Raw genomic sequence first — 25,063 nt, 5'->3', positions numbered from 1 at the left:
TATGTAGGAATGCCTAAATGTAATGGGAGTTTTTTGTCACTACATCAATTTAAAGAACTTTTATGAATCCATGTATGCTTAAGACAAGGTATGATTACATACCTACAGAGCAGAGAAAGGAACATTCCATCTGTACTTAAGTTTTAATCTGAGATGTGTTGTGATTTAAGTATATTGGTGTATGTACATTAGTTGTGGCCGTTAGCATGGAATTAAATGTGTACAGTGAAGTGTGAATGTATGACTGTTAGTATAACTATGATGAAGTGTTGATGTAATATTTGATGATAACCCTAAAAGTTACATTATATATGATGTTAGAGTGTTTTTCTAGAATATTATATAGATTTATTTTTGGTCAGTTCTCCATTTAATGGTTACTTGCTGGAAGGATGTAGGATATTCTTCAGCACAGTAGCTCAGTCTTGACTTGGTGTAATACATCTGAAATATATGTCTTATTATGAATTTTCATGTGCCTCAATATTGTTGTTGAAATAATTTCTAAGGAGATTAAATGTCGCTTTTCTTATTCCTTTATGAAATTTTATTACTTAATTGGCCAGGTTAATTTGTTAACCAGCAGTTTTATTTTTTTGAATATTTAGGACAAACCATATGAAATTTTACATGCTTTTGATTGCAAAACATCTTACAAGAGACCCTGTTTTATTTTTTTTTTTTAAAGAAAAAGCAGTGTTTACTATTTTTATGATAGATTTATTACCACTGTGTTTTAAGCTTTCAAAGATGTTTAATCTAAGATTTGTTTTTGTTTTCTGTTGCATTTTTAGAGTAATTTATTTTCTCAACATTTTATTCAGTGAGTAAGACTGTTATATTCTACAAATTTGGAGATAGTCGAGTCCTAAGTTTGGTGAAATGTATTTTGTGTTAAACTTACAAATAAGGACACATTATAGAATATATATTGCCATTGTCTTATTATTATTTTGTCTTTGCTTTATTTGTATTTGTATTTGTTTCATCATGTTTCACACCATGTGTTAATAGTGCTAATTTCAGGAATTTACTTCCTGGTTTATACAGGATATTCCTTCCTGGTATTGTAACTGATGCACTGCCATTTATTTAAACAACATGCTTTTTGTAGTTATATGCATATTTCTTTTAAACTTTAAACATATATAATTAGTTTTACTGATCAGCAGTAAATATTCTAATATTTAGGATTTGAAAAAAGCTGAATGGATAAACTGAAATAAATTCAACTGCATGTCTCACATTTAACACTTTTGAACACTCCAATATGTTTCTTGTCTTTTTTTACCATAACATCCAAATGGTCATATTCCTTCATAGTTCAGTATTATTTGTGTAAAACATATCAGCCAAAATTTTCCATATTAATTCCTTTTGACATTAAATGGCATTTAACAACTTGTAGCTTAAATTAGATTTGCTTCATATATCTAGGGTTTTGAAATCTCTAGGTCATCTGTAGGATTTGTATTTTTTTTGTGTCATTGATGGGGACTTGTTATTTAGTAATCTGTGGGGGCTAGTTTTTCTGGAACATTTATGGGCACTGGTTCCTCTTATAAAACATCTATGGGGGCTGGATTCACTAAATATCATTGAATGCTGTAGACTCAAATTAAGACAGCTTACAAATTCACTAAATTGATCTGCATCTTACTTAGACCACACTGAACAAGTACATCCATATCTCTCTCTCTCCAGCTTCATGCATGTTTTGTCTTCATTAGTTGCACTCTCATGTTACGATTAGGCACATGATTTACAATTGATTTAAGCGGGTCTTTTTTTTTTTCTTATGGTGCTTTACATTATATATATATATATATATATATAAAGAACGGACAATGGCTAACATGTTCAGTAATGTGTCCTGTAAACTACAATTTTACTGTGTATTTTCTATGTTACAGCATTCTTGTTTCTGTAATAAACCTCAGTTAAATACATAGCCTACAGTTTGTTTTCTTCAGTTTTTACCCTTTCCATTGACATATATATTTATACCAATACAACCTGACTCTGAAAGGTGAAAGGAAACTTGTTAGAAATATCTGTACTGGAAGGACAAAACACAATGCTTCACTCTTCCTTAGTGAAGAAAATTCATTATAAATTCATTAGATCCAGTTAAGTAACAGCATTTACTTCTTGGAAAATTAAAGTGTAGTCTTGACATCAGGTGAATTAACAAAACAGTCATAATACCATACATATTCAACCTGAAATATTGCCATAACAGACGAAAGTTAATAGGGGAAATTGACATTATAAATGTTCATAAATGACAGATTTGATATACAGAAGATATTGCTTGTGCAGAGGAAAACTATAGACAGTTGGACAAAAGAATTGAGCAAATTATACAAAGTTGGAAGTAATTGTTAATTAGCCTTTAGACCTATTGCCATCACGATGTGTTTGTCGTCGACCATTTACTTTTTTCAAACATCTTCTCCGAAACTACTGGACAGAATGTAACCAAACTTTGTATAAATGCTCCTTAGGGTATTTTTAACCATCCTTGTGTTGGGATTTTTGGTCTGGCAAGAAAAGTCATGGCCGTTGCTAAAAACAGACCATTGGGGTCAAAATGCAGAATATTGCTAGTAACTAAATAACAGTTGGTTAAGCTAAAATCTGGTAGTGAGTAAGATTTTGTTCAGCATGATGGGATGGACCTACGCCAATTGTTTCAGAAAGATCTGAATGAATGAGTTATGGATCCTGAAATGGATTTTTTGTCTAGTTTTACATTTCCAACTTTGTAAATCTTCACCTCTTAAACTTTTAGCTGGATTGGAACAGAACTTGGCTTGAATGTTATGTATAACATCTTTAACAGTCTGTGTGTGGGGACTTTTGATCTAAGGAAACACATGGCCACCCTTACTAAAAATAGACCAAAGGGGTCAAATTCCAGAATTTTGCACATAATTCAAAAGCAGTCAGGTTTAGCAAAGATCTGGCAGGGCCTAAAATTGATCAGCATGATGGGATGGACCCATGCCGAAATTTTAAGAAAGTCTCATTGACAATGAATGAGTTTGAAAATCTCCTCTGAAACAACTGGATGGATTGAAACAAGACTTAGCATAAACATTCTGAAGAACATCTTTAACAATCTATGCACGGGGATTTCTAATCTTGCAAAAAAACATGACTGCCTTAACTAAAAATAGACCATAGGGATCAAATTGCAGAATTATGTAAAAACATAACACTGGGGTTTAGCTAAAATCTGGTGGAGAGTAAATTGTTCAGTATGAAGAGTCGGACTTGTGCCAAAATTTTCTGAAAGATCTGTAGATAGATGAATGAGTCCTTACATGGATTTTTTTCCCAAATTTTACATTTCCAACTTTGAAAGCTTCTCCTCTGAGACTACTAGTAGGATGGACTGTAACCAAACAAAAACACGAATGCTTGTTTGGATATCCTTAACAATGTGTGTAGATTTTTGATTTGTCTAAAAAACATGGTCACCATTACTAAAAATTGAGGATGTGTGGAAATAACTTGAAAACCAATCGATTTATAGCCAAGTTTTCAGGGGAAAAATTGATTAGCATGGTGAGACAGACTTATGCTGGAATTTTCATGCAGACCTGTTGATTGAGTTATTGCCCTTGGAGAGTAAAAAGTGACCAAGAGATTTATTTTATATTATGAAAACCATGATTTGGTAAGGTCAAGAGTCCTGCTTTCGAAAGCTGAAGACAATTTTGGACCAGGTGAGTGATTCAGGCTCTTCAGAGCCTCTTGTTTTCTTCTGTAGCATAATCATGTGTTTGCTCAGAAATTATAAATGTGTTGATTACTGGTCCTTAATTCTTCCTAGATATGGTAAACTCCTCCAAAATCAATCCTAGGACTGTTGGTATGGAACCTTGTGGTACAAATAAATAGAGATTCATATACATGTACTTAAGTTATTCAGGTTAACATTTTATTTCTAACCAGTCAGGATTACAATCCCCAAAATCAAACGTTTCCTTTTGTCATATGGAACATAACCAACATACAATCTACAATCATCTGCAAGCATTGAAAAAAAAAAACACCTTTCAAAACACCAAGGCTCAATTTCACCACAAATTTCCCTCAGACTACAGGCAAGTAGGAAGCATAGCATTCCCTAGATATGAAAAAGATCCATTAATCGTAAGAAGCTAGCCTGACTTTTTCAATACAATTTTCCTGATCTACAGAAGAAACACCGGAGTTCCATTTATCATTACCTTGCAGTTTAAATCAACAGTGGGTATTGTCCTTCCATTTTATTGGTAATGAGACCATGTATTTTTTTTTTTTTTTACAAAAATCAAAAATCCATAAACCAGTTCCATACAGAATACCCTAAGGAACATTCATACTAAATTTAGTTCTAACTGTTTCAGTATTTTCTGAAGAGAAGAGTTTAGACAACAAGCTCCAAATGATGGCAATAACTCGCATGTCTCTTCAAGCCAGGTTAGCTAAAAAGTTAATTTTTTGGGTGTGGCCAATGTCTTACTCCTTCAACTCCTTAACTGTTCCAGATAATTCTACCCTGTAAAAACTTTCAAAACAGATTTCATAAGGAACAAATTGACATCTGAATCATAAAAACTGGACTAACAATAAACTTTTTCTATCAAAACTCCAAAAAAGCTATAGGGCCTGCCGCCCCCGAAGAAATGATATGTTAAAATTTAAAGAAGATCCGATAATATTTACTCAAGCTTTTTTGATAATATTTACTCAAGTTATCGTAAATAAATAGAAGCAAACAGACCCGAACAACTATGACAGGATCCTACCATCATACGACAGAAAACTGACGTGGTCGTATAAAAATAATACATGAAACAACCTTTGAAGACTGCAGAAAATCAGGAACAAATCTGATCATTTAATTTCTGTAAGGCACGAGATGACTATTATAAACAACTTCAAATAAATTTAATAATCAGTATCTAAATATTGAGCTTCACTTCCTAATTATGTCATGATAAAATTAAATCTCTTTAGCTGATACATAAAAAACCAGTAATCCTACTTCTAAAAATGGTTACAATTTGTACTTAATATAATTCCAATTTCAGTTTGATCGTTTGATTATTGGCAAAGTAAAATCAAGAAGTAAGGAACCACACTATAAGTTACAAGCCATTACAACAACTTCATTTTGCATCTTAAAATCACACATTTTCATCATCAATATCAAAATAATATAGAATAATATAGAAATTTTCTAAATCTATCTGATTAATTTTAATGAGAATGAATCCATTTTTTATATACTTAGCTCTTTGTTATCATGGTGATATGGTAACAAATTCCAGTGGGGAATGATTTTTTTTGTCAACATAACATTATGAAAATCAAAAACAGGATAGTCCCACTACTAATTGTATTTAACAATTAAGACAAATAACAGACGTTACACAACAGAATAAAACTTCATGACTACAGTAATGAAAACCAACAAAATTTGCCAAAAATAATCAATTGAAAATTTTCTACCATTCACTCAACACAAAAATGACTAAGAACTACTACACATTAAACATACTGCAATGGCCTAGGAATGTTTATAATATTTTTGATTTTTACTGTAAATAACAAAAACTTTATACTCTTAAGTGGTAAAATGGACTCAAAACATCAAAATACCTTGTAAAAAAAACAACTTTCCCAGATGTTAACATATAAAGGTAATATATTTATCAAAGTTATTAATCCAATGTAGCCTTGGTGCAATAACATAAATATCACGAACACTGAAATGTTCAAAATCTTTGTATAAAAGCACTGATTATTTTTGTTAGCAACACCGGTCCATTTCTTAAATGTTTTCAAATAAGAATTATTTCAAAATACAAACAATGTATCTATTTTTGTAACTCAACCCTATCTTAAACCACCACTAAAATACCAAAGATATCTAAAACAAATCATCTACCTTAAATTTTCATTACATTTTAAACTTCAACAAAACTTCCCTCATATTTTATACAGAAAACTTCTTTACAAAGAATAACAAATAAATTTGTCTAAAAATGCTGCACATGTTTAACAAAGATAAAATACATCACAAATGAATTGTCACAACTACAGAAAGATATGACATATGGATGGTCATGAATCTAGTAAGTAGGAATTAATCTTTGTTGCTGTTATTACTAACTGTCCTCATAACTTTACATAGTACCATTTGTCCACTGAAATGAGAAATACAAATCTGGTAACAGACAGACAAAATCCTGGTAAGATAATAGTAAACAGATTGTGGTTTAATGTCCATTTCACGACGAGAATGTTTGTCCAATCAAACAGGCAGAAGTACAAGTCTGGCATGTCAATCAATAAAGTTTACTGTATAAGTCTGGCATGTCAGCCAAATGTTAATTGTACTAGTCTGGCATGTCAGCCAAATGTTTATTGTACAAGTCTGGCATGTCGGCCAAATCTTGATTGTACTAGTCTGGCATGTCGGCCAATAGTTGATTGTACAAGTCTGGCATGTCAGCCAAATCTTGATTGTACTAGTCTGGCATGCCGGCCAAAAGATTGTACTAGCCATTGGGTAGGCTTGTCATCCAACTAAGACTCTTAACTCCAAGTTGTCACTGTATTACCTAAATATAACTTGATATGTAACTAATAAATGGAATCACGCACCAAAAATGTGATATATACGTAATCTGCAATCCCTTTGAAAAAAGTCCAGAAAACCCTGTGCAGACAACAGACAGACCAAAATAATAAAACTACATGCCACATTTACTATGGGATGATACATAACAGTTTGTTTTTATTAAGTACATTCAAAATTTCATGGAATTTATGCTGTGCCTAAAAATTTAACGATTTCAAAATTTGAAACATAATTCCCACATTTAACAAAATATATTTCTTACCTACAATTGTATTTTTATCGTTTGTAGAAAATGATAAAATTATAACTACTGCTTTTCTGCAACTTTCTATTCTTATCAATGTCCAAAGAACATTAAATTTTTTTTAAAAAATGGCCTGAGAATTTTTTTCCCCTGACATTAATTTCACTGCCTTTTTTTAAATACCTGTATCTGATAACTCTTTGGCAGCATCTGGCTCAGCACTCTGTAAAGTAAAGTAAAACTTTAGTAATGTTACTAATCATTAAAATAAAAAATGAAATTATTTTAAAAAATCAAACCGCTCCTTCATATACCATTTCATGCACCAACTTCAACTTTAAATTCTATCAGAATCATTTCCTTTTAAACATCTTATTGATCAACAGTTTTCCTTCCCTCGTTTGTCTACCCCGGACTTGACTTTTTATGAGCAACTCGGCGGGTGTTTCTAGAAAAGCAGAGGACGCTTACCCTACCGGTGCACCTGGTCCATGCTCCCAGTTTTTAGTGGAGTCCGAGTTGCCCATTTACTTTTTTACTTTGTATGTATGATTTTAGTTACTTTATGTTCTTTGTTGTGTATGTCTGTTTTCCATGTCTGGTCTTTGTCCCTGGATTACATTCTTTTGATTACCGCTATAACCTTGGTTCCCTTGATTACTCTTTGTAATGAAATTTAATGTCAGTTTTTTTGCTTTGATGAATGCATTAAATTCATTTTTATAGGTTACTTTAAAACATATATAGTAATAATTCAATTTGATTTGTAATAAGACTTTTGATTGGTTTGTGTTCTTAGGGCAACATCGGTTATTTTGTATAATCTAATTTGGTATTTTGACATCATTCTTTTCTATTAGTCTGCAGTTAAATAATCCTGAACAAAATGTTTTGATTAAGGATCAAATCTCTGTAAGAAATGGAATCCATCTGAAGTTAAAATGCAAGGATTGTTATTAATTTTTTTTATATATATCCAAATTTATTTTGCATAATCCACTTGGAGACAATTTATGCTTGTTCATAGAAAGTTTCCCAGAGGCATAAACTGCTTTCTATTATATAATTATACTTTGAATTACCTGCCCACTTTCTGATAAAAAATGTAGATTAAAAAAAAATGTTTCGTTCTTTCGCTCAATGATAAAAATTTTAAATTAATGCATCAACCAACAGGGTTGACATTCTTTTCGGTCCTTTGAATTGCAACTTTGCCTTCTTAAAATTCCTTGCGAGGCTTTTCATTGTAAATTTGTTTCTGTCATGGCCAACTTTATCGCCTAGCAACCACAAATTTGCATAGTTTTTTTCCGGTTTCCTTCGAGAAATCCTGTGGACCAATCAGATCAACTTCCACCATGACAGGAAAATTTCGCATTTCATCTAGAACTGTCCATTGAATGTTGGCTTCATTTTATTACTGTTTGCTTTGACATTGTAGTATCATATGTAACTACTGTCAAAGTAACATTGTTGGTGGGGTACAAACTTCATGGTTTTTGTTGGTAGGCCAAACCACAAAATTTGGTTCCCAGCAAAAAGGAGATTTCCATTAATGTGTACACTGAAAGGCTTAAAACCACAAATTCAAGAATCCACAAACTTGTGTTTCTTCCCTAATCCATGAAAATTGGAATCCACGAATTAAAGTATTTTAACAGTAATTAGAGTTATGGAATTAAAATATTCTGTAACTGCATGTCAACAAACAATGTGATGTCAAAACCAGCTGTTCAGCGTCTGTTTTACAAGAGTAATTCCACTTTGCACGGAAAACAATGTCGACCTTCGTGACATAAATTAGGTCTACCACCAGCTACTTTATGAAAAAAGATGACTGCAGTCCTAAACAAGACGGCAGTAACATAACAGTGTATAGTTTTAAATTGCAGATCAAATGCCTTGGTATTGGTGTTCCCAGTAGTGGCAAAAGGTCCCGAGTTCAGAAAAATGGATTTTATTTCCATAAGGTTGGTCATTTCTTTTGCAATCTCAAAATTTGATATATCAAGTTGAAGGTGACCCCAAGTATAGTGAAAAAGTTAAAAAAAAATGTTTCAATAACACAAAATGATGAGTTTTCAGAGCAGTTCAAAGCTAAATGATTACTAACCTTATTAACAATATCTTCAGCATCAGTCTTTTCTATTTTAAAGGGACTTCCTACTACTGTTGTATTTTCACTAAAATATAAAATGTCAAATTCCAATGATACAAATGTTCGAATGTGCTTTTCTTCTTCAAAGTTACTGTTTTAACTTGTTGCAGTTTCCACCTGAAAAACATCAGTTATCTTTCTTGCTTCCCTTTGTTTATCTGAATAATGATGTTTTAGCCATGATTATAAATACTTTTATATGCTTCATACAACCACAGAGGTCAAACAATGGACAAAGGGGCAAATATGAACAATACATTTAAGGTTGATACATCTCAGATATTGGGGGTTTCTGACACAAAATGAATACAGTACTTGTAAATCATTTTGTGTCAGAAACCCCCAATGTCTGAGATGTATCAATCTTAAATGTATTGTTCATATTTGCCCCTTTGTGGATCCACCTTGTCACACAAAAATGTGTCTATGGGCAAAGACAGCTCTATACCATTATAAAAATGGGGAATATTTGTAGTCATAAAGAAAAGGTGAGGTTGGTTAAAAGAAAAAAACTCTAGAAATACTAGTTAAAACTCACTAAGGATATTCCTCCCATCTACACATTTTTATGTGACTTGAGTTACTGAAGCTTAATCATTTTAAAGTTTCGATGAAAAAACAATTAAAAGACAGAGTCAGGTGGTATATTTTACAAATAATAAAAATCCAATAAATTGACCTTGAGTACAAAAGTCAAATTTACCATGCTATTTCTTTACATTCTACTTGTTTACCAATCAATGCCTTCCATTGTTCATTACACTCCCTGACCACTTTTTCTGCAAACGCCTAAAATAATTATGAATAGAAGAAAAGAACACTGCATTTCTTAATACATTTTCCACCCATACTGTATATGCTATCAACATTTTAGCCGCAAGTGGGAATCATTAATTTCAAGTAAGTAAGTAGTAAGTAATTTTTATTTAAAGTTGGGTTAATTAGTACATATAACAAATAAGATAAGCTCATATATACTGACTACATACAATCCTTATATATACTGACTACATACAATCCTCATATATACTGACTACATACAATCCTCATATATACTGACTTCATACAATCGTCATATATACTGACTACATACAATCGTCATATATACTGACTACATACAATCATCATATATACTGACTACATACAATCATCATATATACAGACTACATACAATCATCATATATACTGACTTCATACAATCATCATATATACTGACTACATACAATCATCATATATACAGACTACATACAATCATCATATATACTGACTACATACAATCATCATGTTTAAGACATACAGGAATGCAGACATATACAAAAATAAAAACATAAATACAGAAGACATAGGGTAAAACATACAAAGCACTATCAAAATACATACATAAAGCAGCATGAAACTAAAGCAGCATGAGAAGAAAAAACAAAGGCATACAGCAGAAACAGTAAGCAAAAGCTGAACAAAACAGAAGAAAACAAGGATAATGGATATAGATACTCAGCCTTATGATATACTAATGATACACGAGCACGTAGAATCTGCCCATGTATTAATAAGGATTTTGAACCGATTTATTTTTGTCTGCATATTGTCAACATATTCCCTTTGTCAGTTAAAAAACATGCCAGTTTTCACTAGTTCTAAACTATTTTTTTTTATCTAACTGGAAGATAGAATCAATAATCAAGGTATAACTGCCTATGTATAACATTAGGACTTCTAATCAAAAAGGAAGAAAAATGGTACACATGACAACCATTTCTATAACAAGACCCTTGCATGTCTGGACCTGCATCACCATTATATATTTGCTAGCACATAAGTATCTTCAATATGTATAAAAACACTAAGCTAGGTAAAAAACTGTAGTGTTGATTACAATTTCTTTTTGTACTAATGAAAGCATATGCTGCTAAAAAATTGGCTAAGGTTAAAATGTTAAAAAAAAAAAATAAAACAACAAAAAATGATAATTTAAACAATTTTTGTCATAATAGGTGGTGTGCATCTTCAAGATGTACATAAACACAGTGCAGTATTTAAATATTGGTATAATATTTTTTGAGTTAAGATTACACAAACTAGGTACAAAGTTATGGAAAACTGAAAAAGTATATGTGATTTGTGCCAAAAAAAAATAAGAGTGCAAATTAAAAAGAAAGGGAGTTTTCTTCCATTATAAAGTCATCATAAGAATCATTATGTATGCATGGTTGGACTGACAATCATAATACATTAACAACCAAAAGAAGACAAACATAAACTAATGAGAAGAATGTATCTGGTAGAATCAATTTCACAATTTACTTCATCAAATTCTCACTCCTTGCAGTTTCTTTCAAACTACAAGTAATTCTTACCTTATTTTTAGCTTCTCCATTAAAACCAAAGTTGTTCCTAGGTTTACCATCTGGTATCTTGTATATAGCAAACCATTCATTTGTGGCCTGAAATAAATGAAAAAAAACAGCAGGAGTAATTGTTCATTGTTTATCATCAGTCCACACAATAATAAACAATATCTGTCATTAAAAAGGCTTACTACAGTATACAGAGATAAATTTATCTTATCAATCATTCATAGCTTTGTAATTCTTACCTTCAAAAACCCTGGCATATGTTTCTCAACATCTTCTATATCTGTAAAATATAACACTGACATTAGCTACATATTTCTGAGAACTTATAACAATATTTATGAAATAACAACATGCCATCTGATACTGTTAGAAAACCTACATTTATATATTTCAAAACATGAAACAAGGCTTGAAAACAACAAAGCAGGTGTTACTGTAAAAATCTGGAAATGGTGACAGTAAATTTACATGATCTTTATGTTCACAGGATACTCAGATTTTTATATGATCTGCCACCTTTCTGCATGTTTCTCAGAAAATGTGTGTAAAAAGTAAGTGTAACCAAGATTGTCATTTTACACGACTTATTTATTTTTTTCTTATGAAGTTGCAACTCGTCCCACAATCTGAATCATTAAATACTTCTTTATCATACAGGTACAAAATTAAAGGATTAAAATTTTCAATGATTTTCTGGATATTTTTCAGTTTACTGATTTTGCTAATAATTTTTTTTCTTCAGAAATTAAGCGATTTCAGATTTAGTTAATGGGCAATTAGGCAGTTTCCCACTAGACACCAAATTACTAAAAATTCCAAAGATCCTACCATTTAATTCTTTGGCAAGAGGATCTGTGACATCAATACATATTATCTTCCAATCTGTTTCTCCTGAAATATCCAGGTATATAATTTCAGAAAAATAACAAAACAGTGTGGGGTTGTTATCTGTTTGCTGTTTCCTCATCATTCATGGAAGACCTATGGGCAGCTTTGACATTTTCATCCCAGTGGGGTTGTTGTCTCTTTGACATCTACACCATACCTATTCTCGTTAAATTCAATAGACCTAAACCAAACTTTAATAATAGATAAATCTGTCATTTTTTTTATTAAAGTATGAATTCAGTTATATTGGTACTCTTTGTTTTTCACTAACAAAATAAACAAATAAATTATCATACTGAACTTAAACAGCATAAGACTTTCATTTTAAGTAAAATCATAGTCATTTGATTCAGTAATATACCAGATCTATGCAAAAGAAAAGTCCCCAATCTTCATTTTATATTCCTTATTTGTAGGTGACAGTTACTGAGACCCAAGTAGTTAAAACCAATAGCCTCATTCATTCTTTTTTTCTACAATTTCTAAAACTTGTAAATGTAATTATTAAGGCTGAAAAAAAGTCTACGTTAGGCACCGCTGTATCCATGGAAAAGGTGAAGTAAAACAAATGAAGCCAAGTTTTGAAAATATGACAAATTTTCAAGTTAGTTTTAATGTCATTTTTATCATTCCATCTCCTCAAGTACACCTTCAAGATGATAAATCCAGAAAGGCATATCAGTAAGTTATAAAATTTTTTTTAAACGTTATTTAATATTAACCAGAAATTGTACACACTAGATATTTTAAAAGCCTTATTTCTACAAAATTCACTGATAAATCTATCCACTTACCGGCCAAATAGTTTGTCCAGACCCAGACATTAAATCTGATGTATAAATTTTAATGCCTGTCCTTAAAATTTCATTCAAATTTGTTTTTTGCTTGATTTTTTGTATATTTTTTTGTTGTTGAAGTAAAAAGTTCTTTATACAAAAACATTTGAAGGTCATTAGTTCCTGATTTATATTAAAAAGAGTTCAATAAGTTACTTATTATTGTTATATTCAGGTATCATGGGAATAGAATCCTGACTTAAAATTGATTGTAATTATTTTTAATTACTCAAATATTTGTCCTTTAATGTACTTTTTAGGGCATTAGAGATTTAATGTCACCAATAAAAGGCATTTAAATAGTGTTACACTCCTGACATTAACATTTTTGTTCTGAAAGAAAAATAAAGTGTCCACTAGGCCTATGTTTTTTGATAATCTTCTTTCTGGCATTAGTATCTCATCGAAAATAAAACAGAATAATAAATTGGTTTAGAATTTTTTAAACAATGAGTCCTTAAACTTCAAAGTTGCACTCCTGATATTTATGGGGTGGCTCCATTCACATGCTTTTAATCCATTCATCTTATGAAACATTAGATTAATGGTGGTTTGATATTGTAAATGACATATTTTTCTGCCTGGATTATCTATTGTTTGGTGTAGGTGCATTCTATATGTTCAGAAGTTACATTTTTAAACAGGTATAGTAAATTATGTGCTACGCTACTGACATGACACATCCTGTTTTACAACTCCTCTGTACGGAATTGGGAAAGGAAAATGCTGCATTTTGTGTTTAAATTGGAACTAAGATATTACACTCACAAAATAAATAGAAGTCTAAGGCTCATATCTAATAGACCTAAAATTCGTAAACAACATAAATGGCGGCGAAGTTTCGTGGTTTCGAGAGGCCTATAATTTAAACGGGCACATTGCGGCAACCAAAAAGAACACTTGGTGTGTTGGAAAAGGGGTATGGCGTCCTGAAAAAAGTGCATGGCGCAGCACTTTGCTTTAGATTTAAATCTATCTATGTGTTACAATTTCCTCTGACTTAAAAAGTCTTCGTTTAAAAAAGTCACACAAAAGTATTGCATTCCAGACAAATTTGAAATCTGTATTTTTTTAACCTTTTTATTACAGGAAATTTGGGATGATTATTCTACATAGCATGCCACATTGTTTGAACATATTTTTTCTTTAAATGGACTATTTCTTTGATTACTCCATATTATTTTATATGACCGGCTTTATTTTTTTTACTTTAACCAAAACACTTTCACAACTGTGATTTTTATTTCATGGCAAAACAAAAAATCAAGATCTTTTTCATGTTCAGGTCAGAAAATGGTTTCTGTCTAAAAAATTTGCCACTGGAACCATTTGCCATCTTGATTAGAAGGTTCAACAGCAGATGCAGTAATATGACATCGATGGGGCTAAAATCATGCCAAAATGGTTAACTCTTGCAAGATTTGATGTCACAGAGTATCATGATTCATTACTTTTCCTCAACATGCCTGTTTTCTGAGCTGAACAAAAAATATTTATCAGCTTGAGCATTATATATACCATAAAAAATTTCACACAACAAAATATCTGTATTTGCTTCTGACGAAAAAAAAAACTTCCATCTCTCACATCAAAATTTGCAAAGTGGCCTGAGAACCTAGATATTGTATGGCCTAAACAGTAGATTTAAAGTAAACCGAAGTGTTGCTTCTCTTTTCAATGGATATTAGAACAATGATTATCACAAACCTAACAAAATAAACACTGCAAACACATAGGCATACCTGAGGTTCAGACATACCTTCATCAACGAGACACATTGTTCCCAGGATCTTAACTTGGATAACTGCTCCTCTTTTGTGTACCTAAAATTAAAACAAATGAATGAATTAATATCGTTCCCCTCTTTCTTCTGCCACAACTAACCTTGTTGATATGGTAGTATCACAGAAGTCAGTACCATGATGGTCTGTAAACATAAATCTGTACATACCACATTTACACAGTGACTTTGTTAATCATTAAATCAATTTACTTGCTATTGTAGATCTTGAAAGAAATAAAATATGATTCTATGAATCTTTGATTAAAAATCAAGTTTCTACAAATGTCTCAAAAATTTAGCATACACATGTTCCTATGGAAATTAATATCATACAAAATTTCAGCTCAACATTTGTATGGGGTTTTAAACAATTTGATGATGGTTGGAAAGAAAGAGGACATAAAGTGATAAACTGTTATCACAAAGACAAATCTGGCCTGTTCAATACTGTCAATATAATGGTGTGTATGTTAAATAAAATTTTTTGTGTTGCTTTCATATTTTGTATAATGATATGAAATTACAAAATTATCATTTTTGTGTTACCACTACAAAATGCAATAGGTGACAGATTGATGAACAAGCTTCATAACGATTAATTAAGTTCCCTTTGAGTTTCCTCCATACAAAAGTTAATGCAAAGAAAGAAGAACAAGAAAAAAAGAAGAATCAGTGAAAAATAATATAGCGCACCTTCGTTTTATCATCACCTTTTGGACCAGGCTAAATTGTGGCGGTATAAGACGTTGGGTATATATTGAGGGAAAAAATTGTATAGAATCTATGAAGCTTTAGGGAAAGAATACTTAAGAAATTTATGGCAATAAAAGAGGGACCGCCATTTATGAGGCAATAGCAAGGGAGCACTGTAAATACCCTCCACTCATACAGTGGATAAAATTAAAATAAAAATGTCTACATGAACTATAAGAAAACTTAACATAAAATTTTCCAAGTCAACAGATCATAACTGCGGGGGTATATGCATAAAACTGGCATGAATTTGTGATGCAATGATGGAAATGCATTTGTACACCAAATATCATTAGCCTAGCATAAGGGGTTCATCTTTAAATGAACTTATCAGAAAACTTAAAATTGAACTTTACATTTAATTTTCTAAGTCAGTAGACCATGACTGCGGGGGTATATTAGTAAAATTGGCATAAATTTGTGATACAATGATGGTAATGCATCTGTACACCAAATATCATTTACCTAGCATAAGGGGTTCACGTTTAAACTTGTCAGAAAACTTTTTACGCTGTTGATGCCAGAAAAGCAAAACCTAAGTCTCATCTTCCCTAACAAAAAGGCAAGACAAAACTGTAAGATGATATAATTAAAAAAAACTTACAATAAGACTTGTGCATAAATGAAAACATAAAAAGCCTTATGACCAGACTATAGTTACACAATTAAACCTGTTCACTGTGCCATAAATGTGAGAATGTTCATTGTCACTTTACTTTCTTCTGTTGAAGGAAGATGTTAACAACTGGTCCTTGTGAATGCTGGACCACCTTATTGTACTCTCATAATCTGGACCTCAGTTGTAATGGGTAAATTGTCTGTTGGTGTTGATGGGTAGAAGGTCTTGGAAATGGGTGAGTAACTGCTTAAGTTCGTCTTCACCACAGTCAATAATACAGTTGTCTGCTGGCATGTGTTTTTGGTTAAGTAGTTGGTTCAGTTCTTCATTGTGCCCCAATGAGACAGGATCAAAGTGGTCATGCATATTGGTGCAGATGTTGTCTATGTACTGAGTAGATGAGTTCTGGAACAGCATACAGAGAATCTTTTTGTCTGTGAGTGGCAAGTCTTTATACTTGAGTTGGTGATGTCTGTGTAGACAGATGCAAGTGTTGGACCATATTTCTACTTGTACAGTGTCAGTCTCTCAATGGTGGACATTACAAGAGAAGCTATGTCTGATATGTTCTCTCTCTGGAAGATGATGTGGAGTCTGTTGACAGTGACCAGTACATCTTTCAGGAAGACTGTTGTCAATAGAAACTGATTTTATCTTCTGTAGCATGCCTTTGGCTTCTGGTGAATCTCTGGACAATGCCAGGGAGTCCAAGGTGGTATGGCGTGCTGGATAGGAGGCAAAGCTACTGCTGTATCAAGGGATAACCAAAGGAAACTGACAGGCTGCTTGAGTGACAGGGTTTGGATGTTGTCCTTAACTGCTGAGCAATTGAAAAAAACTTGAAAATCTGTTTGAGGGTAAGTTGATACTCTGCTAACTCTGACAAGCTGCAAGGGCTACTCTGTGTGTGATGCAGTGTTTCTGGATCAAGCAGGGGTTGTCTCTCTGTCTGAGCAGCGTACCAACAACTGCACGTTTGCCTATCATGACGGATGCACCATCTGTAACTAGTGTTGACATCTTCTCTGATGGTATGTCTTTGCTTTTGAGTACACTGTCAATGGCATTCACTATGGTCTCTGCTCTACCATCTACCACTGACAGGTTGTCTTAGAAATGGACGACTGGGGTGTTGTTCTCTGTGAGGCATTTGATATAAATGCACAGCTTTTTGTTGACTGTTATGTCAATGAGTTCATCGACTATGATACCAATCTGCTTGTGGTAGCCTAATGTCTGTCAGTATGCTGTCTTCTACTGCCTGATTGATGGAAAATTTAATGTCTGTCTGTGAACCATGACTGCTATAGAAGTTGGCTAGTTCTTGCAGGTCTGGACATCTGTTAGAGTCTATGAAGCAGTAGTAGTGGATGTGCATATGTATTGGTAGGTTAATTTTCATGATGAAATACATTGTTCTCAGCTGGGCCTCATTGCATGGGTGGGAACTTCTGTTGTTTGTCGTATGTTCTTGGGTTGGTTGCTGCTTCTGTGGCTGTCTAGCAATGCTGACTAACTTGTGTTCTGGGTGACTCTGGTCTGACCCATGTTGATCTCTGTAGACTGAAGTACCATTGGCTAGAGCATTAGACTTCTTTGCATCTCTGACCCAACTGCAATAACCCAGGTCTGCTTCTTGTTCTGTCAGGTGTTGTACCCACTTGAACTCTGTCTGCCATTTTCTTTCTTTCTTTGGTTTTGTAGTAGTGGAAGTTGGAGTAGTTGTTGGTGTAGTAGGTGGCGTCAGTGTGTCCATATGTGATCATTACTGCTTGCTTGAACCTTCTGTAACTGTTGGTTCTCTCTCTTGAAACTTTTGTTTGAAGAAAGACAGCAATCTTTGTTGACTCATGGTACCAACTAATACCAACATTGAAAAAACTAGTCTTTTTAAAGAACCCCAAAAAATTTCCTTTCTAAATGCGAAAAACAAAAAACAATAAAAAAAACAAAAAAATTGTTGGTCACTTCAGAGTACATTTGTGGTTTCCAAGCCAGTTCATGATCATGTGGTATTGTGACAAATTTCTGGGTAAAAAAACTAACACCTTAGCACCAGACTATAGTAATGCTTACCTTATAACCTATTTCACAGACATCAAGTGGATCTGAATCCCCTTTGGTATCTGTTTCTGGGGTTGTGTGACTTGGATCTTCCCATGTCTACAAGGTTCAGTTGTATAAACAAATATTATTTCAATTCAGCTGATTTTTCCAATATATATGTAAATATATAAGGGTCAGACTCTTCTATGCTTACTTTTATATGTTTAATCCTTATAATAAATACAAATACTGAACTATCTAAAATATATTAATAGTTTTTTTCTTGTAGACTCTCATTCAGTGAAATTGACACCTGAGATAGACATTGAAAGAAATAGACATTGACAATGGTGGATTTCAACCGACAATGTGTCAATTTCAATATTCAAAGTTTTTACAGGCTACTGATAACTATATTTTTTTTTCAAAATTATTGTTTTGAGCCTCCAAACAACTCATATCTTTTGTCAAAGCGATGGTAGCCATGTTGCCTATGATATGTACATGGAATTTACACTGTTGTAAGAACAGTCATTACTGAGGTCATAAAAAGTGAACAATCAATCATAATGCATGGAAAAAGGCATATGCTAATTAGATTGGAATTACTACACGTTAAACGAAGAAATCCATATAACATTCTATTTATCAAATGTTTCAACACCTAAACATTTCAATCACAGGATATCAATTGTTTGGTTTGTGTTTTGTTGTATCCTGTGACATTCAGTTAGTATCACATATACAGAAAAATGATAAATACATGTACAGTTAACATACAATGACAATATCAATTTGAAAGGATGAAAAAAATGCAAATTATACTGAGTTCTGGAACATCATTGTTGCAAAAGACTGGTTTTTCTGAATAATTATTTTCACTTCATGTTTAGGGTACCATTTAGAAACATGGACAGCAAGGGCATGATAACTTAACAGTTATTTTCCAAAGGCTTATATCATGTTTATACATGTACATAATCACAGACGTCAATGAACATTAAACATTCAATTTTATCTACAATAATACATTCTAAACTTGACCTGTGGCAAGGCTCCATAGTTCCATATATAGCCATGGTGTGGGAATACATTCTTGACATATCGTAGCGCTCCTTTCTTCACATCCTGCTTAACAGGATTTAATTTTTCTTCTTTATTTATCTGTAAAACACAAAACCTGTACTTTATTCTTGTGTAAACAATTTTCATACATAGATTAAAGAACAGACATAGAAAATCAATATAATTTTCTGTTATCTAAATAATCTGACACATCTTACTTTCTGTAAAGCATGTGCTTATGTAATAACCAATATAAAAAAAAATCTATTCAATTTTTTGTTAAAGATACTTAATACTAATAGTTTAGACTACATAAAATAATGAAACATTATGTTGATGTATTGAATAATTGATTAATCCTTTTTTTATACAAGAACTTACTTTTTTTAAAATTACAAATTTGTTCTTAACTGCTTGTAGAAATATAAACAACATATCAGACCGAGATGCAAGTCCTGTACTCACAACCCTTCATTGCTGTTTATAACTTCATACTCAGTTTCAGCACATTCCCAAGAGACAGTTGTGAATTTTAAGAAAAATGGAATTATTTGGTTACTAGTATATACATGTAAATAATTACAAATGGCCAGCAGAAAGTAATTCTTAACCAAGATTACCGTATTTTGGTGTGTTTTATGCACGCATTTTTACATAGAAATTATTTCCAAAACATCGGGGTGTGTATTATGCATCAATATATAAGAATTGGCCACGAAATAATAAAAGATTTTGGTACGAGAAAAGACATAGCATAATGTAAACAAACCAACCAGAAGTGAAATGTTACTGAAAGAAATTTTATCTAATCATCAAATACAAAATATACCTTTAAGCATTGAATTTTTAGTGATATTGTCTTCAAATCATGTTCAAATGTCTCAATAAAATGTTTCAAACAAAGGATTGTACAATATTTCCTTCTTATAAAATATGGTTAGAGATCTATATGAAACAACTAAAAACCCAAAAGTGACAAAATCCTTTTTTGTCAAACTCTCCTTATCAAATGCTTTTACAGCTGAAAATGATTATTTTGATTTTATTTTGATTGTTTCTTACAATTTTCTTTCTTAAACGTATGTTTTTAAATGAAAAATTGTGAAATTGAATTATGACCAAATTGGAAATGTCTGATTTTCCCAACTTTCGATTTTGTTTTATAAGCCATTTCATACATCCTTTGTCAATTTTATCAGGCTTAGAAATTAAAATTATCCAATTTATGTAGCTACTGATCTTTGCATGATGTTTAAGTTTCTTTCCTTCACATTTTCGTAGGAAATACTGCATCAAGGTAAATAAATTGAAAGATCAAGTGCAAAATATTGATCTTCTGTCTTACAAAATTTTACTGCAATCTAAGTCTAAAAAACTTTTTTTCACACGTTTAGACCTTCAAAATTGCACTGCGCACAATATATAAATGTGTATTATGCACACCAAAATATGGTAATAGCTCCCATCCAAAGAATTTTAGTATGATTTATTCAGTGCACTTAACAGATTTATTCGTAAAAGGATACTATTTTTAAATTATTGTCTATTCTTTGAACCTTGAGTTTGCAATATAGATATCTGACCTCTAACTGCATCATTATGCAAAAACTGAATCTTTTTTAAGTGTTGAACTATATCAAATCTTGCCTTTTTAGTACTTGATGTTACTATTCTAGTCCACTGGATTGTAATGAACCACTTATTTCTAACACTGGTAGTTTTGATGGTATTGTCATTTTTTAATATGCTCTGAGCTAGCTTTGAAGAACTGCGGGCATTCTTTACATGGATATCTCATTTTGTCTATGGTGTATGTTGTGGTATTCCATAGAGAGATTTGGATGCATTATTGAGTGAATTTTATGGTATGTATTGTTTTTTCAGTTCATATTTGACCTAACATTACAGAGGGATGGTTAAGGCCTTATATAACAACATGTAGTTTAACCCCAACACAGATTCACAGCCAGGAGATATTGGTAATCAATGTGTCTGTGTCGTTATATTACTTTTTCTGGGCTCACGCTACTGAGTCATCTGGATATATAATTGCTCTGGTGTTGTTAACTTTGCCCTCAGACAGCATTAAAAGAGGAAGTGAAGTTGCCTTCCCATTTTCAAATATGGCTGGAAGATAGAAACTGTCTTATGTCTTTTAGGGGTACTTTGACCAGAGTTATCTTTCCTCCGATAACTATTCACAACAAAATGGGCTTAGAATTTCATATATCATTAAGTCAGAATAACAATTTGATTTTTTTCCCCAAAACATTTAGTTCTTACACATATAGTTCAATGAAAATCTGATACTTATCTCAATAAAAGAACATAAACAACTTAAGGAATGTTTGTATGCATGTATGTAACATATCACATATAATTAATAAAAAGAAATGATTGGGAATGATGCTTGTATGCCGCCACAGTACTTGTTGAAAATGCGTTGATGATCTCTGAAAGTATGTCCTAATATGGATTTAAGTTACGCGCTGGTACATTATTTAAGTTTCACCATATCCGTTCTTTTTCCATAAACTAATATCATTTCTACTAACCACCAACTCTAGAAACCTCCACAGCCGCATTGAAGATTTATCATTTTGTTACAAATATTCTAAAGTCAGTGAATGAAACTGAGTTTGAAGAATAAAGAAGTTGTAGACAAGAGTCTACTCCCCAAAGGTATATAAAGTACAATAGTACATACTTCCATCTTAGCATTTGACCATCTTGGAATTTCAACAACCATGTTTAGAATTTTCTGTTCTCCATCAGCATACAGTGGAATGTCATGAAAAGGTGAAATGAGGTTTCCATTTGGACCATCTACAAGAAAGAAAATGTCTCATTATACAACAAAAAGTCGCACATAAATTCTACCTTGATCCTAAATACTATTATTTGTACCCTATTGAAAATCAGAGCAGACAGTATAAAGTTCCAGATTATCCCTTACCATGCTGTGACCTGAAATATAGGGTCTGAGGTTGTTGGTAATGTTTTTTGCTTTAAAAAAACATACTTGTTTTCATCTGCAAGAAAAGTGAATGTGCTTAAAATGTGACTAACTGCATAGAGTTTACTAAAAAATTTTAATGAAAACGTACTTTTTTGCCCAGTGACTTCATGTCTTTTGGCAACTTCTAGTCACTCTATTACAGAACTGGTCAAATTAAGTAAGTGGGTGCCCAGCTATTTCTGGCACTGTTAGTGCAAAATGTTTGTTAAATCAATGTATAACTAAAAGCATAGTACAGTCCTTGAACCAATATGCGCAACAATTAGACAGATCGATGACTGTTGACTGATTGATCATTAACCGATTTGATCGCAGTTTCATTATGTAAAATGACTTACGATCTGTTTGAAATAAAAGAAATGTAAAATAAAAGTATAAATTGATGTTTAAATCTATTACATTATGTAAATATGTGTAAAATTGACAAAGAAAACAGTAAAATACAGTGACCGCTCTGTGGTCACGTGATATGATCACCGGTTTAATGGATTGGTTTGACGGATCAATGATTGATCGCAATTTTTGTTGCACGGATCGGTTCAGGTACTGTAAGAACTAAGATTGTAACCAGCCATCATAGCTTCTCAGGGTACATGCAGCATATAAGCTAATTATGATATGATAAAATGTTCAATATACCTGACCTACCTAATTTTTAGGAGGGATGAGATAGAAACACACAATTAATTTTATTTGGCTTCATCAAACTACAAAAAAAAATTAAATATTTTTCTTTTAGATGCCAAAGAAAATCATCAGAAATCCTTTCATGGTAATTTTTATGTGTAGGAAGTTATAGGAGATTAAGTAGTGACTGAATCTTTTGACACGTCTCCATACACTGAACTTACAAACTCGTCAAATGTAATGCATGTACTTACTAAAAAACATCCGATATTCCAAAGAATTTTTAGGTCCTCGTTCTGTTACTGAATAAGACATGCTTGCAAGAGACACTTTATGGTAAACGGGTTGACCTGCACAGAAAATCGGACTTTTAGATATTGTATTAATCAACGTGGTCTGGAAAAAGTGCTGCCTGTTGGAAGAAAGCACCCGTCTAGCAACCTCAATCACACGTTGCATCTAGCGGAAATAAAAACAACCGCTGTGCGATTGCGCATGTCTGAACATTAGGTACAACTAAACTAAGAAACGAAACCAAAGCAGTATTACAAAAGGTAACTGTAACGGTTCATGATTAAAACAATATAAAAACACAATAGACAAGTAGTTTCAGTCTAAATTTTTACCATGTTTACCATTAAGTTTATACCAAAAAAGCATTTATTAGGTGCATTTTAGAAAAAGGCACGAACTAACAGGTCGGACTAAATTAGACTTCTGCTAGACCCCTTTTCTGAAGCATTATTTCTCACGAAAATACTGTTTTCATAAAAAAAAATCAGAAAACATTCGTTTTTAGTACACCCGCTCAGGCATATGAAATACAAGACTGATACAAGAAGTGAGTGAGACATTAGCTAAATGCTTGTTTCTGGTCCTTTTGGGGTCTCAATCCTTCATCAAGTTTTTGTCAGTTTTAGCCAAAAAGATAAACTCCAGGCTGGCATTTGTGGCATTGAATAAACTTAGACGCTGCACACCATACTGGGGCTAAGTTTGTATTTCGTAACGGGAATGGGTACGTTTTTTGCTAACTATGTCAACGTTTGCATCAGAATCTTTTTAACGCATATACATTATTTTTTGTTCTATTCATTTATCATTTGTTTCTCATCTTTTGTGTCTACATCTGCGAGTCAAACAATTAGACAGAAATACAACTTATAATTTTTATGTGTTTTTATTTAAAATATACTGTTTGGAGTGAAAAAAATATATATATAATTGAAAGGACAACAATTTCAACAAAAAGAGAACATCGGTATTACATTCTATTCACGATCTAAGCACTTCAGATTTTGATCACGCAATGACTCGTTCAAATTAACCTGTCCATTATCACAAATATCAACCACTGAATAAACAGCAGTTTAAGACCCTCATAATTTGATTGACCAATATGAATTTTCTCAAGTTATATTCCACGTCTTATCGGATTGACAACCCACTCAATTAACGGATTTTACTCACTTAAAATTTGAGGTTGCCTCTGGCGTAACAGGACACGATTAGCGTTCCGGAGCATCTGATGTTACTCCCTTATTTTTGTTTTGTTTTTTTTTTTAGTTTATATTAAATTTATTTTTGTGCGCTGTTTCCCTATCTTAAGTTTTGCACAATATTTTTAATTTAAGTACCGAGTTCTGCTTCTGGGAGCTTTCGTGGATCACTTTGTACCTCATTATCTCATGACTCCTTGTCATTCCAAAACGGAATAGAGATATTTAAATACTGATTTAAAAAATGTACTTGTAGGGATTTCCATGAGGAATACAATAAAAATGATAAAACTATGCAGAGTGGAGCATGATACGGCCGCAGTGGCCGAACCCAGAACAACTTGAGCAAGTGTGGACACAATGTTAGTTTTCGGCACACTTAAGCACAGATACCTACAATTCGTTATGGACATAACAACTATAGCATCTATACAATTCGAAATTCAATAAAAATATTTCAAAAATCAGACAAAAAATATTTACTATAAACTGAAATATTTCAAATCTGTTAAATATCCATAAGGCA

General features: G+C 32.3%; 1 protein-coding gene across 1 annotated transcript; it reads right to left on the bottom strand.

Annotated features, from left to right (window-relative positions):
- Positions 1-4,927: 4,927 nt before the first annotated feature.
- On the bottom strand, positions 4,928-23,532 carry LOC148618866 (uncharacterized). The gene is made up of 12 exons (XM_088578177.1): positions 23,293-23,532; positions 22,100-22,218; positions 19,372-19,491; positions 18,358-18,444; positions 14,886-14,949; positions 12,231-12,293; positions 11,642-11,682; positions 11,403-11,489; positions 9,749-9,834; positions 9,001-9,070; positions 7,071-7,110; positions 4,928-6,206 (listed from the first exon to the last, which is right to left on the bottom strand). The coding sequence occupies exons 1-12, from the start codon at positions 23,495-23,497 to the stop codon at positions 6,178-6,180; spliced, it is 1,011 nt and encodes a 336-aa protein (XP_088434303.1). The 5' UTR covers positions 23,498-23,532; the 3' UTR covers positions 4,928-6,177.
- Between the last annotated feature and the right edge of the window lie 1,531 nt (positions 23,533-25,063).

This window comes from Perna viridis, chromosome 4 (assembly GCF_037379345.1).
Source record: "Perna viridis isolate PV_CMFRI_1.1 ecotype Kerala chromosome 4, ASM3737934v1, whole genome shotgun sequence".
In the NCBI taxonomy this organism is placed as follows: Eukaryota; Metazoa; Mollusca; class Bivalvia; order Mytilida; family Mytilidae; genus Perna; species Perna viridis.
This window is presented reverse-complemented; position numbering and strand designations above follow the sequence as displayed.